Source organism: Eulemur rufifrons, chromosome 30 (assembly GCF_041146395.1).
Source record: "Eulemur rufifrons isolate Redbay chromosome 30, OSU_ERuf_1, whole genome shotgun sequence".
Lineage (NCBI taxonomy): Eukaryota > Metazoa > Chordata > Mammalia > Primates > Lemuridae > Eulemur > Eulemur rufifrons.
The window spans coordinates 55,734,639-55,753,160 of NC_091012.1; the positions used below are offsets into that span (position 1 = coordinate 55,734,639).

At 39.3% G+C, this 18,522-nt stretch overlaps 1 protein-coding gene across 1 annotated transcript in view; it reads left to right on the forward strand.

Annotated features, from left to right (window-relative positions):
- Positions 1-405: 405 nt before the first annotated feature.
- Positions 406-18,522, forward strand: part of LOC138378900 (uncharacterized) — a 162,857-nt gene continuing 144,740 nt past the window's right edge. Inside the window, exons 1-2 of the mRNA XM_069464211.1 lie at positions 406-468; positions 17,745-17,897. Coding sequence (XP_069320312.1) covers positions 406-468; positions 17,745-17,897 — 216 coding nt within the window. The remainder of the gene's footprint in view (positions 469-17,744; positions 17,898-18,522) is intronic.

The following is an 18,522-nucleotide window of genomic DNA, read 5'->3' on the forward strand; positions in this document are numbered from 1 at the left end:
CAGAAGGGGGGAGGGTGAGAGGGGAGTGAGGGATGAAAAATTACCTGTTGGGTACAGTGTACACTCTCTGAGTGATGGGTATACCTAAAGCCTAGACTTCACCACTATAAAACATCCATGTAACAAAATTCCTCTTGTACCCCCTTAATCTATTGAAATAAAAAATAAAAGAATTAATACATAGGGTTCAGGTTTGTGTATTTATTCCTGCTTCATTCAGTCAATTGGAGCAAGTGATGATCCTGGAGCAGAAGGACCCCCATGAAAGGTGGTAGTGGAGGAGGAGGTCTTCAAACAAAGGTAGTAGTGGTCATGGTGGTTTAACATTTATTCTGGGAACAGAAATTTGAGGAGAAGAAGGAACTCCCTCAGGCAGAGGTAGAGCTGGTAGAGATGTTGGTAGGGATGGCCCTCCATCTGCCTGTTGATGCAGTGGACGAGATCCTGGAATTTATGAACTACCTGAAAGTCCGTGTTCCTGTAATATAAATAATCCAATGTTTATATTGTTTCAATAAAATATGCATCTCAGAGTACATAACAGTAAATGTGATTTTTTAGAGATTATACACTGCTTATTTATCAACTTTCAGGGTCTTAATAGTGTATGCAATAGACTTGTATGGCTATATGATAAGCATTTTAAACTCTAAACTGACTTTCTGTTAACACTCTAATGCTAGGAAAGTTGGCATCCTCATCAAAGGCCTTGTGAAATACTATTCCAAAATAATGAAAAATTCAAATATGATAAACATATGCAAAGGAGATTTGCTCTATATGGTTGAGCCTGTTATTATAGATGAGTTAGTTAAAATATGGATAACTAATACAAGGTCATGAGTTTGATCCACTTGGGGGCCAATTAGCTTTACACAGGGTCTGTTTTATAGTGTTACTGACCCAGCTGTCTTCTAATGCCAGTACTTAATAAGTAACATCCATTTGCATAGTAATATATGTTTATCAAAATTTTTACATCTATTATCACTTGTGGTCCTCAGTATAACCCTGTAATATAGGTAGAACAAATAGTTTCATCTGACCACTTATACATGAGGAAACAAACTCTAGAAGTTTAAGTAACTGGTCAAAGGTCGCAAAGTTAGTGTGAAATATGATTAGGATTTGAATGCAATTCTTCACACATCTAATTCAATTCTCTTTCTACTATGGTAGACTAACTGAATGCATTTTATTTACCATGAGTTGAGGACAAAACAGGCAAATGTTCTTATCTGGGGAATAATAAGAGGAAGAATAGTGGAAACTTTCAGAGATGTGAAAAGCAAAGTAGGAGGATAGGAAAAGCTTTATTGAAAAGAAAGAGTCAAATATTATAGATATAGTTAAGCAGAGTGAGCTAGGAGATGGCCACCAGATTGAGTCATTTGGAGTTCACTGTGAACTTTTGACATAATTTTTCAGTAGAATGGTGGAAACATAGCATCTCATATGGTAAGAAGCAATCTTCACTTTCTGCATATTCCCTCCAAACATAAGTTGTCTTGAGGAGAGTACTTCCACAGTTCTAAAGTGTAGACCACCTAGGGAAGATTCTAAGTATGCATAGAAGCTTTGGTCAAAGAGCATGTAGGTGGAAATGTAAAGTTTACAGTTTTTGAACCAATGGTAGTCAAGATTATGAATGTCTACAAAAGCTTTGAGGATCATTTAAATGATTGAGGATTTTCTTTATGACTGAACCATAGGGTATACAGATATTAATTTTATTATGAATATGTCTGTATGCATATATGTATATATATGTGTGTTGAGGGTGTATATACACACATTTATATCCCAAATATCTTTGTTTTCTTCCCTCTCTTATTCTCTTATGTGGCATAAGACGTATTGACTTTATATCATAGTATTTAAGTCACAGGATATCAAGTATAAGAGTAAACATGATTCAAGAACTTTATGTCCTCTTCTGGGGAAGAGGCTAGTGGTTTTTGGTTGTACTTAAAATAGTTGTATCATATTAGGCAGAATATGATTTTGTTATTGTCTTTATCTGGAGATTAAATATGGTTTAAAGAGATGTGTTTGGGTGCAAAGTTGACAAGGGGTAGAGTTGTGATGAAACTAGGCCATACAGTGCCAAAATTTTTAGTCAGATGTTATTCTGGGTGTTTCTGTGAGGCTGCTTTTGGATGAGATTAGCATGTACATTGGTATACTGAGTAAAGCAGATTGTCTTCCCTAATGGGGATGGATCTGATCCAATCAGCTGAAGGCTGGAATAGAACAAAAAGGCTGACCTTCTCCCTAGTAAGAGACAATTCTTCCAGCCTGACTGCCTTCTAACTGTGGCATCAGCTTTTTTCCTGCCTCTGGACTCAAACTGAAACATTGACTCATCCTGGGTCTCAAGCATGCTGGCATTTGGCTAGGAACATCACCATCAGCTCTCTTGGTTCTAGGCCTTTAGGCTTAGATTGGCACTAAACCATTGTCTCTCCTGGGCCTCTAGCTTCCTGACACACCCTGTAGATCTTGGGACTTGCCCATCTCCATAATCACACGAACCAATTCCTTACCATAAATCTCTTCATATATGTGTATGTATACACACACACACACACACACACACACGCGCACACACATATCCTATTGGTTCTCTTTCTCTGGAGATTCCTGACAAGTACAATGATGAAACAAATTTTTCAAATTATCACAAAAATTTGCTCTTAAAAAAGTTTTGCTTTTGTAGTATATTCTGTCACAAAATATTTAGGGCAGTTTAGGAAACTAATGTTCAAGTCTTTTCCCCACATGGAAATGATTTGTCTTGAAAAATCAAATTTGTAGAGTTAAGTAAACTAAAGTGTACAATTGCCAGAAAGTCTGCTTCTGGTTACATTTTTCTTCCATTTAATGAGATAATTTTCTGCCATAGAACTCACTGTGACATGATGCAATATATATCTTGTCATTTTACCTGGGTTCAACATTACTGAAATTCTGTTCCAAGCTCTGTGATTTCTTTCTTTCTTTTTTTGCATCTCGAGTTTACAGTCAGGCTCTGAATTTTTCATTTACTGCAATAATTGTCACCATAAATGCACACTTAATGTGGTTCCCAGAAAGCTTTAAGCAATATTATATATGACATAAATGGAAGATTCTTTGCTTTATTAATTCCCAGACCTTCGATTATGATTATTTTCATAACATTAGGTATCCCTGTAGGGGTGGGGCTAGTACTGGTGTTGTAGGGATAGTAATGAAGAAATATGCCACAATACATGGCAAACCTATTTTCACTCCTCAAAAAAAAAAAAAAAATAAAATAAATAAAAAACAATAAAAAAGGAAGAATGTGCTGGGTGCGGTGGCTCACACCTGTAATCCTAACACTCTGGGAGGCTGAGGTGGGAGGATCAGTTGAGGTCATGAGTTCGAGACCAGCCTGAACAAGAGTGAGGCCCCGTCTCTACTAAAAATAGAAAAAACTAGCCGGGCATGGTGGTGCATGCCTGTAGTCCCTGCTACCTGGGAGGCTGAGGCAGGAGGATTGCTTGAGCCCAGGAGTTTGAGGTTGCTGTGAGCTAGCCTGACTACACAGCACTCTAACCCGGGCAACAGAGTGAGATTTTTGTCTCAAAAGAAAACCACTATATATATATATATGTTTTTTTAAAAAAGAAAAAATGGGTGAATGAAGGAGTTTTTCTTCATATATCATGGACATTGTTATCGGTTTGCTTCGAAAATTAGATCTTAATAAAAAATATTGTTTTTAATGTTATGTACCTTATGTTTAATAAAAATGAAACCTAAAAATAAGCCATCAAGTAGTTCAATTGCTTAACTATATTTAACCTGGAGAAGAGATTGCACTTCTAAAATGCTTAAATTAATGCACATTAATATGAATCAGAATCTTTCCCCTGAACATTTAATTATCTAGCATCAGAAGTGCTCCAAAACATCAGATGATACAATGATATATGCCATAATGACATTGTTCTTGAGATGGCTAACCAAAACACCTATGTAAAATGTTATGAGAGGGAATGTGAGAGGTTAAAATGCAGTGCTAAACCAGAGGAATCATCTGAATGGTGGACATTCTTCTGATGTGTCCAGCTACAGAGTCTACCTCAGTCATGCCTCTAAACAGGTTCAAACAAACCTGAATAGTTAAACACCCCTTTAGACTTTTCCTCAGCACAGGGATCATTGTCAAGAATAAACCACATATTAGACCACAAAAAAGGATTAAAACATTCAAAAAGATGAAATCATTTCAAGTATTTCTCTGACCACAGTGGAATAAAACTAGAAATTAATAATAGGATCTTTGGAAACTATGCAAACACATGTAAATTAAATAACATGCTCCTCAATGACCAGTGAGTTAATGCAGAGATTTACATGGATATTATAAAATTTCTTGAAACAAATGAAAATGGACACTCAACATATCAAAACCTATGAGATACATAAATAGCAGTAATAAAAGGGAAGTTTATGGCAATAAGTGCCTACATCAAAAATTAGAAAAACTTCAAATAAACAACCTAACTGTACATCTTAAAGAACTACAAAAACAAGAGCAAACCAAATCTAAAATTAGTAGAAGAAAAGCAGTAAAAAATATGAGAGCAGAAATAAATTGAAGTAAAAAAAATAAAAAAGATCAATGAAATGAAAGGTTGGTTTTTTGAAAAGGCAAACAAAATTGACAAACCTTGAGCCAGAAAAAAAGGGAGAAGACCCCAAATAAATAAAATCAGAGATAAAAAATGAGACATTATGACTGATAGTAGAGCAATTAAGGAATCACTGGAGACTACTATAAGCAACTATATGCCAATGAATTGGAAAACCTAGAAGAAACTGATAAATTTCTAGACACATACAAACTACCAAAATTGAACCAGGAAGAAATCCAAAACCAGTGTAGACCAAAAAAAAGTAATGAGAGAAAAGCAGTAATAAAAAGTCCTCCACCAAAGAAAAGCCCAGGACCCCATAGCTTCACTGCGGAATTCTACCAAACTTTTAAAGAAGAAATACCAATCCTACTCAAACTATTCCAAAAAATTAAGAAGGGGGAATACTCCCAATCTCATTCTATGTGGCCAATATCACCCTGATACCAAAACCAAAAACAAACAAACAAACAAACAAAAAAACAAAAAAAACCACATAAGGAAAAAAAGAAAACTATAGGTCTATATCTCTGATGAACATAGATGCAAAAATCCTGAACAATATACTAGCAAACTCAATTCAGCAACACATTAAAGAGATTACCGGCCGGGCGCGGTGGCTCACGCCTGTAATGCTAGCACTCTGGGAGGCCGAGGCGGGTGGATTGTTTGAGCTCAGGAGTTCGAGACCAGCCTGAGCAAGAGTGAGACCCCGTCTCTACTAAAAATAGAAAGAAATTATCTGGCCAACTAAAATATATATATAGAAAAAATTAGCCGGGCATGGTGGCGCATGCCTGTAGTCCCAGCTACTCGGGAGGCTGAGGCAGTAGGATCGTTTAAGCCCAGGAGTTTGAGGTTGCTGTGAGCCAGGCTGACCCCACGGCACTCACTCTAGCCCAGGCAACAAAGCGAGACTCTATCTCAAAAAATAAAAAAAGATTGCCCATCACGATCAAGTGGGATTCATCCCAGGGATGCAAGGATGGAGCAACATACACAAATCAATCAATGTGATACAGAATGAATATCAAAAGAATGAAGGACAAAAACTATATGATCATTTCAATTGACACTGGAAAAGCATTTGATAAAATTTAACATCCCTTCATGATAAAACTCTCAAAAAACTGGGTATAAAAGGAACATACCTCAACATGATAAAAGTCATATATGATAGACCCACAGCTAGTATTATACTAAATGGGAAAAAACTGAAAGCCTTTAATATCTAGAACAGGAGAAGGATGCCCATTTTCACCATGGTTATTCAACATAGTGCTGGAAGTTCTAGTAGAGCAATCGGACAATTCAAAAAGTAAAGGGCATCAAATTTGGAACAGAAGAAGTCAAATTATCCTTGTTTTCTGATGATCTGATCTTAGAGAAACCCAAAGACTCCAACCAAAAAACTATAGAACTGATAAATTCAGTAAGTTGCAGGATACAAAATCAACATACAAAAATCAGTAGCATTTCTGTATGCCGACAGCAAGCAATCTAAAAAAAGAAACCAAAAAAGTAATCACATTTACAGTACCTACAAACAAAATACTTAGGAGAAAAACATAACCAAAGAAGTGAAAGATCTCCATGATTAAAACTATAAAACATTCATGAGACAGGTACTGGTGGCTTAATGCCTGTGATCCTAGTACTCTGGGAGGCTGAAGTAGGAGAATTGCCAAGAGTGTGAGACCAGCCTGGGCAATAGCGAGACCCCATGTCTAAAAAAGGAAAACAAAAAAATTAGCTGGATGTGATGCCGAGCACCTGTAGCCCCAGCTACTTGGAAGGCTGAGGCAAGAGGATTGCTTGGACCCAGGAGTTTGAAGTTGCAGTGAGCTACAATGATGCCACTGCACTTAAGCCTAGGCAACAGAGTGAGAATTTGTCTCAAAACAAATAAAAGTTGATGAAAAAAATTGAAGAAAAATTGAAGAAAATTGAAAAAATTGAAAAAAAAATAGATATTCTATGCTTATGGATTGGAAGAATCAATATTTTTAAAATGTCCAGACTACCCAGAGTGATCTACAGATTCAGTGTAATCTCTATCAAAATACTAATGACATTCTTCACAGAAATGGAAAACATAACAATCCTAAAATTTATCCCAAACCACAAAAGACCCAATATAGTCAAAGCTATCCTGAGCAAAAGGAACAAAACTGAAGAAATCACATTACCCGACTTCAAATTATACTACACAGCTGTAGTAACCAAGACAGCATGGTACTGGCATAAAAACAGACACATAGACCAGTGGAACAGAATAGAGAACCCAGAAATAAATCCACACATCTATAGTGAACTTATCTTTGACAAAGGTACCAAGAATAAATAGTGGGGAAAGGACAATCTCTTCAATAAATGGTGCTGGGAAAACTGGATATACATATGCAGAAGAATGAAACTACACCCTTATCTCCCCCATATAAAAAAATCAAATCAAAATGGACTAAAGACTGAAATATAAGACCTAAAACTACGAAACTACTAAAAGAAAACATTGAGGAAGCATTCCATGAGATTGGTCTTGGCAACAACTTTTTGAGTATATCCCCAAGACACAGGCAACCAAAGTAAAATTGGACAAATAGGATCACATCAAGCTAAAAAGCTTCATAGCAACAGAAACAACTGACAAAGTGAAAAGACAACCCACAGAATGGGAGAAAATATCTGTAAACTGCCCATCTGACAAGTGATTAATAACTAGAATATATTAGGAGCTCCAAAAACTCAATAGGAAAAAATCAAATAATCCAATTTTTAAATGGGCAAAAGATCTAAATAGACATTTCTCAAAAGAAGATATACAAATGGCCACAGGTATATGAAAAAATGCTCAACATCATCAGTCATCAGAGAAATGCAAATCAAAACTGCAATATTTAGGTTGATTGCTTCTAACCATACCATCAAACAATCTAATTTTATTGTCATTTACCATTTTAGTATAATAAAGCAAGAGCTTTTCTTCCATATGTATTAAAGATGATGAAAGAAGAAACAACAGATTATAGTAAGCTTATTTTATCAGTACAAACAAATCAATATTTGGTAGTTATGCTTCACGTCCTGAAATATAAAGTACTGTATAGCTGAAACAATATTTAAAAGGTCTTGCAAAAGAGAAAGGAGAAAATATGTGATGTGATTAAATTATTAAAACAATTATATCTAATAATGGTCTTATGTTGTTTGAAATTTCTACTGCCTCATTTGTTTACTTTTTGACTTTTGCCAAGTCCACACAAGAATCTATTAAGATTGAACAAAAGTGATTAGAAATTATCACATCAGATCCTTCAGGCATAAGTGGCTTGAGCCTTAAGTTCTATGCAAACTATTATTTCTTTTATTGTAGGGTAAAATATACAGAACATATAATTTACCATTTTTAGACTATAATTTTTGTGTCAATTGCTAATAGAGGAATTAACCTATACCACACATAAAACAAGCTACCACATATTCTTTCCTTAGCTAATTTACTATATTCAATGCTATGCTTGTCAAGGCATATAACCAAGCATATAATATATTTGAACACATTCTCACCATATTAAAAATTACAATTTTTTCAACTTTTATGTTTATATAATTCTTTAAATTTCTTTCATGGTTTATTATGAGTGGAAATGTGCCAAAGAGTCCATGTTTAAAATGATGAAGACTCAAAATGACTTTAAAACCAAAAGCCGCAAGAAGAGAACATACAATGAGACTCCTTCATTCCTGTTTTCTAGTGAAATATTTTACTTAAATAAATTGTATCTGGGGTGAAAAGTACAAATATATAGTAAAGTAATTTCTCAGGAACACTCAAACATTCCAGGTGCATGATTTTTAAATATATATGTTATAGCCCAAATAAATTACTGCTAGTTAAGCACGATATGTATAACTAAAGAACCTCTTTGGAGCAACAATGTAGTTCTCATTACTGTGCATACAGAGAGATGTGGAACTTTTGGGTGTGATGAATGCGTCTGTTCTCTCTTCGTTGTGCTGATCCTTTCACAGGTGTCACATATGGCAATGTTGATCAAATGGTACACTTTAAACAAGGGATGTTTATCTTCTCTCAACTATACTTCTATTGATAAAGCTTCATTTTTTTTTTTTTTTTTTTTTTTTTTTTGAGACAGAGTCTCACTCTGTTGCCCAGGCTAGAGTGAGTGCCGTGGCGTCAGCCTAGCTCACAGCAACCTCAAACTCCTGAGCTCAAGCGATCCTCCTGTCTCAGCCTCCCGAGTAGCTGGGACTACAGGCATGCGCCACCATGCCCGGCTAATTTTTTCTATATATATATTTTTTAGCTGTCCATATAATTTCTTTCTATTTTTAGTAGAGGTGGGGTCTCGCTCTTGCTCAGGCTGGTCTCGAACTCCTGAGCTCAAACGATCCGCCCACCTCGGCCTCCCAGAGTGCTAGGATTACAGGCGTGAGCCACCGCGCCCGGCCCGATAAAGCTTCATTTTAAAGAAAGGAAACCTGTGTGACTGGAGCAAAGCAACTAAAGAGGAAAGTGGTAAATGATGAGGACAGAGTAACCAGATCTTGTTGACTGATATTTATGCTTGGTAGTTATTGTAATTCTAATTTAAAGGGAATGTGTTGGAGAGTTTGAAGCAGGGGCCTCATATGATTTGAATGATGTAAGACACTAGAATCACATATATGTGTGAAATTGGAAGAGACATTGAGCTCCTTAAGTCTCGGTGCTCTCTAGAAAGTTTCCTTGAATTTCCTGAATTTGTGTCTGTGTGTGCATATGTGCTTTAAAAAAAAAAATCCCACATAATTCACCAGCTTCTCAAAAACCTTTAACCATAAAAACTTAAGAACCATTCATTTATTTCACCCTCACTTTAGTTGAGGAAATTGAAAACTAAAGAAGTAAATGATTGGTTCAAAATGAGGGTGACAAGTTGATGAGGTCATAATGGGTTCATAATGCCAACTACCCTCTCTCACCTGGTCCCCTTCTCTCTCCTTGCTCAGTGCTTTTGGTTAACAGAACATAACCATAAGGACCTGGCACACAGTACAAGAAGCCAGTGTCTGTTGAACCCTGAACCAGCTAGCCCAACTCACTGGGAGAGTGTGTGTGCCAACTGTGTGATCCATGAGAGGTTGTAAGCCAATACAAAGATGTGAAAGTAGTGCCTTCCGACTCCCTCATCAAACCTGTATAACTTTCTAAATTACCTACAGTGTGTATTATTAAAATCACAAAAGAAGAATACATCAGAAATAAGCTATTCACCTTTGAATGTTACTGTGAGCCTGTCCTGTGCTATAGAGAAAAGAATAATATATAATAGACATTTAACAGTTGTAGTTTTCTTTCTCTAAAGGCACAACAAATGAGTTCATGCTGAATCTTTCCCAACAGTGATTTCAGTTAGTTGTAAGTAAAACTTCTTAAGTAGAAGGCCACATGGCTGAGTGCACTTCACAAAGGAAGTTTCACAATTGCCTTCAGACATTCCAGAGTAGGATGATAAAGGGTTCTTTCCTCAGCAATCCAGGGGGACAAACAGGATCACCTCAAATTCTTTCCCAGCTCTATGGTTTATGAAAATATCAGGCTACCCTGATAGCCTTCAAAGGTCTCAGGTTACTGAAATAACACTGCCTGTCTTTGCCCACTGTTGAGTACTCAGAACATAGCTATGATACTGATTGAAGCCTAATGAACACACGATTTCTACCAAACCTCCATAGTACCAGGCAAACTGGATGAAAATATATCAGTCATGCTTCTAAAAATCAAGTCATTGAGCTCTAGTTAAAAAATGACATTTTCTGGGACTTTGAGTTTAAACTGAGGTCAGGAGTGTGAGAAATTACCAGATAGGTTGATATTTCCAGTCACACAGGGAGAGCTCTCATGATCATCATAATTAACAACTAGAGCTATTGAGTACACATGGACACAGTGCCTAGCCAGATATTAAGAGAAGTTCAGTGAGACACCTACTTGAAAAATTAGCCTATTGTGCAGAAGGGAGTAATGAAAGCACAACTGAGAATTGTATCACTTACTTATCAGAAGTGTGAAATCAGAGCCTGATCTTTGTGCATGAAGTCTGAGTCCACACCACTGCAGGGCAGCACTAGCTGTAAACCACTCTTATAAATCTGTGACCTGAAAAGGAAAGAAAGTATTGTTGAATACTTTTGCCATAGATACAAAGCAACTTTCCTAAGTAAGAATTTAGTGTGGAAACAAAAGAAACCAGTCTTTTTTTAACAGTTTAAAACACAAGAAGAACAACAAAAAACCCTTCCAGCCACTACTCACCCTTAGGAGGAATAAGCCTAAACTTGAAGATGGTCTGGACTTTAGAGGGCAAACCCCATTGTGATGTCATCAACTGTGACCATGTAGTGACTTCATCCTGTAATGTGCTGGGATCCAGGCTTCTGTTCAAATACAGTGATCAGCCTTTTCTGCTCACTTAAGCTCTTGTCCCTGAAGTTAATGAAATAGGTAACGTGTTAGCCCCACATACACAGATAGAGAAATGTTCTCCCGCACGTAACTTATTGATTTTAGTGACAGTTGAGTTTCCTGGCACTAGATTCAAGCAACAGTTGGGATTTTGTACAGCACCGTTACTCAAGTAGCAACACACAGCTTACAAAACTGGATTCAGCCACTTAAGTGGGAGGCTATGGCAAGGACCTGTTTATAAACATATCCAAATCGATCCATTTTATAGAAGCATATAAATTTACTATGTGTGCTATAGCCTCAATTTGTTCAAAGCATCAAAGGTCTTAAACCATGTCATAATTCTGTGAACTATCAAGGTAACTCTGATCTTAACCCTGACCAACTGATACCTGTCAAACAATAACACAGCACTTCTTGCATCAAAATTGGGAACACATTACTATTTGTCAGTGACTAAAAAATTTACCAGGAAAAAATCAGTAGGAATCTCAGGATACTCTCTCAATGCAACTTCTACACCCAAATCTCCATAGCGCTCTCTCCTCAACCCCCTCAGGTCTTTCTTCCTGTGTCAGCTTCTCAGTAAGGCCTTAGCTGGACAATCTACCCAAAGGTAACAATTCCACACACACCTAACACCACTCCCCTTCCTTGCTTAGTTTGCTTTGTAGCACATGTGACTATCACGATACATACACCATCTTATTGCTCTTATTTTCTCAGACTCCTCTATTAAGAAGTGAGCTCCATATGAGCAGAAACTTTTTATTTTGTCTCTTTCATGGCTGTACTTCCAGCATTAACATGTCTGGCACATAATAGATGCTCAACAAATATTTGATGGAATTAATGAATGTCATCTTTGATCACCAACCCTAATCTTCATGCCATTACCAGAAGTGACTCTGTTAACAGTATAGTGTGCTTCTTTGAGAATTTCCTTCCACGCATTTACATTCTGATATGAAGGCACATTTAAAATTGATACCTTATACTTCAATTAAACTGTTGAATGTTTATTAATATATAATACTTAAAACAAATCACCTATCTCCAATCCTACCTGGAAACCTAAGAAATTATAGCTCTGTAACTCTTAGTTTGAGCATTTTCACTCATATTCTCAGTAACATACTCAAACTATGATCTTGTTGCTCTTGTTTACTCTTCATCTTGAATAATTTCAAAAAAGCAGACATAACAACAAATCAAAAATTCTGTACTCACTAACGAACTTCAATAATAACATTTCACCAATTGTTTTATTGGCTTTTTTGCTGGAATATTTTCAAGTATATTCCAAATACCTTATAACTTCACACATGAATCCTAACAAGCTATACAATTCATGAGGTTGTATTAGCATCTACTAGAATATCCACTATAACCAACTTCAGAAAAAAATAACCAATATGCCATCATTGCATCTGAGAAAAATTTTAATTATTGTCTAATGCCACATGAAAATATCCATGTGCAATTTCCCTGTTTGACCTAAATATGCCACTGAATTTTAACTTGTTCTTATTAAGACCCAAAAGAAATACATAACACTGCTTCAAAAATTTTCTATTCCAAGAAATAGCAGAACTTGCAAATAGATGGAAAAATATACCACGCTCGTGGATCGGAAGAATCAACATTGTTAAAATGTCTATACTACCCAAAGTGATCTACAGATTAAATGCAATCCCTATTAAATTACCAACATCATTCTTCACAGACGTAGAGAAAATAATTATACACTTTGTATGGAATCAGAGAAGACCCCGTATAGCAAAAGCAATTTTAAGCAACAAAAACAAAATGGGAGGTAGTAATTTGCCAGACCTCAAACTATACTACAAGGCTGTGGTTCTTAAAACAGCCTGGTACTGGCACAAGTACAGGGACACAGACCAGTGGAACACAACAGAAAATCCAAATATAGAACCATCCTCATATAGTCACCTAATTTTTGACAAAGCAAGAAAGAATATACTCTGGGGACAAGAATCCCTATTCAATAAATGGTGCTGGGAGAATTGGTTAGCCACTTGTAGAAGACTGAAACAGGACCCACAGCTTTCACCTCTCACAAAAATCAAATCACGGTGGATAACAGACTTAAACCTTAGGCGTGATACAATCAGAATTCTAGAAGAAAATGTAGGACAGACTCTTACAGACATTGGCCTAGGCAAAGAATTTATGAAGAAGACCCCCAAGGCAATCACAGCAGCAACAAAAATTAATGAATGGGACATGAATAAATTGAAAAGCTTCTGCACAGCCAAAGAAACAGTCACGAGAATAAACAGACCACCTACAGAATGAGAAAAAACTTTTGCATACTACACATCAGATAAAGGACTGATAACAAGAATCTATTTAGAACTCAGGAAAATCAGCAAGAAAAAATCAAACAACCCTATCAAAAAGTGGGCAAATGACATGAATAGAAATTTCTCAAAGGAAGATATAAGAATGGCTAACAAACATATGAAAAAATGCTCAACATCCCTAATGATCAGAGAAATGCAAATCAAAACCACAATGAGATATCACTTAACCCCAGTGAGAATGGCCTTTATCAAAAAATCCCAAAACAACACATGTTGGCGTGGATGTGGAGAGACAGGAACACTCATACACTGCTGGTGGGACTGCAAACTAGTGCAACCCCTGTGGAAAGCATTATGGAGGTATCTTAAACAGATTCAAGTAGACCTGCCATTTGACCCAGCAATCCCATTACTGGGCATATACCCAAAGGAAAAAAGGTCATTCTGTAACAAAGACACATGTACCCGAATGTTTATAGCAGCACAATTCACAATAGCAAAGATGTGGAAACAACCCAAATGCCCATCAATACATGATTGGATTAGTAAGCTGTGGTATATGTATACCATGGAATATTACTCAGCTATAAGAAATAATGAAGATATGACATCTCTATGGTTCTCCTGGAGAGAGTTGGAACCCATTATATTAAGTGAAGTATCCCAAGAATGGAAAAACAAGCATCACATGTACTCACCAGAAAACTGGTTTCCCTGAACATCACCTAAATACACATCTGGGAACGACACCAATCGGATATCAGACTGAGGTGGGGGGTGGGGGAGGGGATGGGTGTATGCCTACACAATGAGTGCATTGCGCACCATTTGGGGAATGGTCATGCTTGAAGGTGCTGACTCGGGAAGGGGGGGTGGGGAAGGGAGGGATATATACCTACATGATGGGTGCAACGTGCACTGTCTGGGGAACAGACACGCCTGGAGCTTTGACTTGGGAGGAAAGGCAGTACATGGGCAACGTATGTAACCTGCAATTCTGTATCCCCCATAACAATAAGATGAAATAAAAAAAAATTTTCTATTCCTCTTTTAATCTATAACTTCTCCCCTTTTTTCTTTGCCATGCCTTTGATGAGAGACTAGTTTATTATTTGTGCTGTAGAATTATTCACATTCTGCATTTCATTGTATGCATCCTCAGACAAAACATGGTCCTTTATAAACTATCTTGTAGTTAGATCTATGGCTTTGGCAAATTCACGTGCAATTGTTTTGCAAGAACATTCACAGCTGATGCTTTGTACTCCAATTGCATTGTATGAGCACTCACATGCTATGTTTCATGCATGTGTAATGCAAAGACAGATCAGTGAGTTCCAGTATTCTCACCTTGATGCACCCACATTATAAAACTTCCCACCAATCTTTTAACAAATTTTATTTAAGCTATGTGCCGGTTCACATTTTTATTATTGATATATAATTCACATACCATATAATTCACAATTTCAAAGTGTACAAGTCATTTTATTTAACATATTCACAAAATTGAGCATCCATTACCACGTCCAATTGTAGAAAATTTTTGTCACTCCAGAAGGAAAGCCGATATTCATTAGCAGTCGTTCCTCATTCCCCTTCCCCCAGTCTCTGGCACCTACTAAACCACTTTCTATATAGATTTCCCGACTCTGGACATTTCATGTGAATGGGACCATGCAATGGGCATTCTTTTGTGCCCGGAGTCTTTAATGTATTGTGATATTTTCAAGACTAACCTCCATGTTGTTTGACGTATTTGTGCTTCATTCCATGTTATGGCTAAATAACAATCCATGGTATGGAAGTACCACATTTTGTTTAAACGTTCATCAGTTGCGCATCTGGGTTGTGTCTCCTTTGGTGTTTTATGAAGAATGTTGCCACGAACATTGATGTCAAAGTTTGTGTCCGAGTATCTGTTTCCAATTCTCTTGGGTGTACACCTAGAAGTGGAATTGCTGGATCATGTGGTAACTGTATGTTTACCTTGTTATGGAAATGCCAAGCTGCTTTCCACAGTGGCTGCATCTTTGTGCTTTTCCACCAGCAGCGTATGAAGATTTCAATTCTTCACATGCTCACCACACTTGTTATTTTCCATTTTATTTTTATTCTAGCAAGTATGAAGTGTATCTCCTTGTGATTTCGATTTGTATTTGCCTAAATAACTAATGATATTGAGCATGCTTTCTTGTGCTAACTTGCCATTTGCATGGAGAGAGCAGAGAAGTTGCAGTGTGAGATCCCTGCATGTGTGAATCCAGCCTGTGCCAGCCAAGTTCGCCTGGGCAAAGTCATTTAGCCTCTGTGGACGTCAGTTTCTGGCACAGTAAGCCGTTGTTGAATGGTAAACGTTAAGGGAATGGGGACAGAAAAAAGCCTATGACTTGGTTCTCTGTGTGGGGAATGGCCCTCACTCCCTAAAGTGAAGGAGGAGAAAAACAGGGAGGAATCCAGAGAGTGGCAGCTGAGATTCACAGCCCAGGGCGTTTTTGGATAATTTCATCTGGGGAGGAGCTCGAAGCTCTTTTTCACTTCTTTTTTTTTTTTTTTTTTTTCTTTTTCTTTTTCTTTTCTTTTGAGGCAGAGTCTCACTCTGTCACACAGGCCAGAATGCCTTGGCGACTGCCTAGCTCACTGCAACCTCAAACTCCCGGGCTCAGGCAATCCTTCCGCCTGAGCCTACCCAGTAGCTAGGACTACAGGCAGGAGCCACTGCCCCGCTAGATTTTTGTTTCTATTTTTAGTTGTGTGGCTAATTTTTTTCTTATATTTTATTTTTATTTTATTTTTTTTTTAGTAGAGATGGATTCTCACTCTTGCTCAGTCTGGTCTCAAATTCCTGAGCTCAAGTGATGCTCCCACCTCTTCGCTTTCCATTTTCTACAAGCTGGAGTTCTAGCAGAGACTTAACCCAACCCCTGCCCTTACTCTCCCCTCAGCAGTTGAAGGCAGCTGGGTTTGGTGAGTTTTCCTGTATTGATCTGAAACCAAAAAGGTAGCTGCCTGGCAGAACAAAGTACCACATTTACCTATTTATTGTCCTTGGCCATCCCGGTAATCCACACTCCTCGCTGCCCAACCAGCAAGGGAATGTTTGAGAGACAAGAGTTGTGAGGTGACGCCAGAGCCAAGGCTGCCAGGAGCTGGGCAGCAGGGGGTCTTGGAGGCTTGGGGGGGTGGGCGCTGACGGTAAAACGGAGGCAGGAAGTTCTGAGGAGTTGGAGGTGGTCAAAAGCTGGTTGTACTGCCTTGGGGTTGATGCAGAGGCCGTGGATTTCTTTTACAGGTGTTTCGTTTGAGGGTGTTTACACTGGGGAGTGGACCTGGGCAGGGGTGATTTCAGTTTTCAGTTGAAACACTTCTGTATTTGTGACTTTTTTCCTTAAAATCAGCCAGGGACTGCATCGTCAATAGGAAAAACAGAAAGGGTCCACAAAAATATGTCCACAGTCGATTGTTTAGCAATCCAATAGCCTGCAAGTTTCCCATGGGCCTTGGGAGCTTACAAGACTATTACTTTAAAAGGCTCTTTATTTGCATAGCCGCCCACTTCCGCGAACAAGGTGCTGGGAAGACACACGCCCCAGTTTAACATCCTTCTTTTCTTTACACTACAGGTGTCTCCATTTGTTCCCGTTTTCAAAAGAAATATAAATAAGGAAGGTGTGAACCAGGGCACCAGTCGGGCAGGGGAAATCTGCCAGTGTATGCCACTTCTTAGGCCCCAGCACATGCCCACTCAACGAGGCAGCCCAGGAAACACCTGCAGCAGCCCCTGGAAGGCCCCACAAGAGGGGCTGGTCCCCATCAATTCCTTGGCAAAAAGCGGGAGGTGGTAGGGCACTGGCAGGGTCTGGTCTTGGGAACCCGCCTCTCACCTCAGGAGGAAGCAATTAAGCCAATTCAGGCACATGAATGATGCAAACGTATAACATGGTGTGATAGTGTGTTTATTGAAATTTCTGTTACCTCTAAATAGTTTTGCGAATGTCAAACGGAACATTTTCTGTTTTATTGTTCTTAGTCATGGTTTGCCCTGTTGGCAACAGGGACCTTACCTACTCTAAGGGAAACGAATAGATTCTCCTGAGCACCTGGCAAAAATGATCAGTTTCTCACCGGACTTTCCCAAGCCCACCTCTCCCCGCCCCTTCAAGCGTCCGGAACTGTCTTAATTAGGTCACACTCCTCCCCTAGGCGGGGCCGACACCAGAGAACCCGGATTCCCAAGGCTTCCCCTTCCGTTCAGCCTCCACCCTCTCCAGGGAGTAGGAGACACCGGTGGTGGGGGCGGGGGAGGCGGTCTACCCTGGGGCCTCGTGGGCCTCGCATTACCGCAGGGGTTGCGTTGGCGACCACCACGAGTCCCCAGCACGCAAATCGGAGCTGGTCGCGCCTTTCCCGCTGGTGCGTGGCCTTAGCCAGGTAGGTCCCCTGTGCCTTTCTTCTCCTTTCTTTTTTTTTTTTTTTTTTGCCTTTTGTTTCCCTGATGGCGGGAGGACGCGGGGCCGGGGACTGAGGCGTGAGTCGCCATTCAGGAACCGGGGACCGAGCCGTGCGTGGGCCTTCTGGGACCGAGGACCGTCCCAGCGGTACAGCGTGTGGTCAGCCAGTATCGCGCGGGCGACCTCGCGCAATGGTGGCTGCAGCCGGGCTGGCTCCGGCATTTGCCGCGCATCCTGCGGTCCCGGGAAGAGGGCGGGGCGGGCGAGGCGGAGCCATGTGGGTCCGACGGGGTCTTGCGATTTGGGCGCTGAGTTATTGCCGGTACCTAAGTTGTGTGTTCTGGCTAGTGTAGGCAGAGTCTCCACGTAGAGCCCGTCTGGCCTTCCCCATCGGTCGGCCTGGGAACATTTTTCTGTGGCCAGAGAGCAGGGGCCGGCGGGCCCGCAGGGTTCGCCCGCAGGTTCTTTCGCGCCACTCGGGTTCTCGCCACCCTGGTGTCCGAAGGAGGCTCTGCCTGGTCCGTCGGTGCGGATTCAGGGGTTATGAAACTGCAAGGCCGCCCTGCCCTCAGTGGCTGGGCTCCCCGGAATTGAGCCCTAGAGAA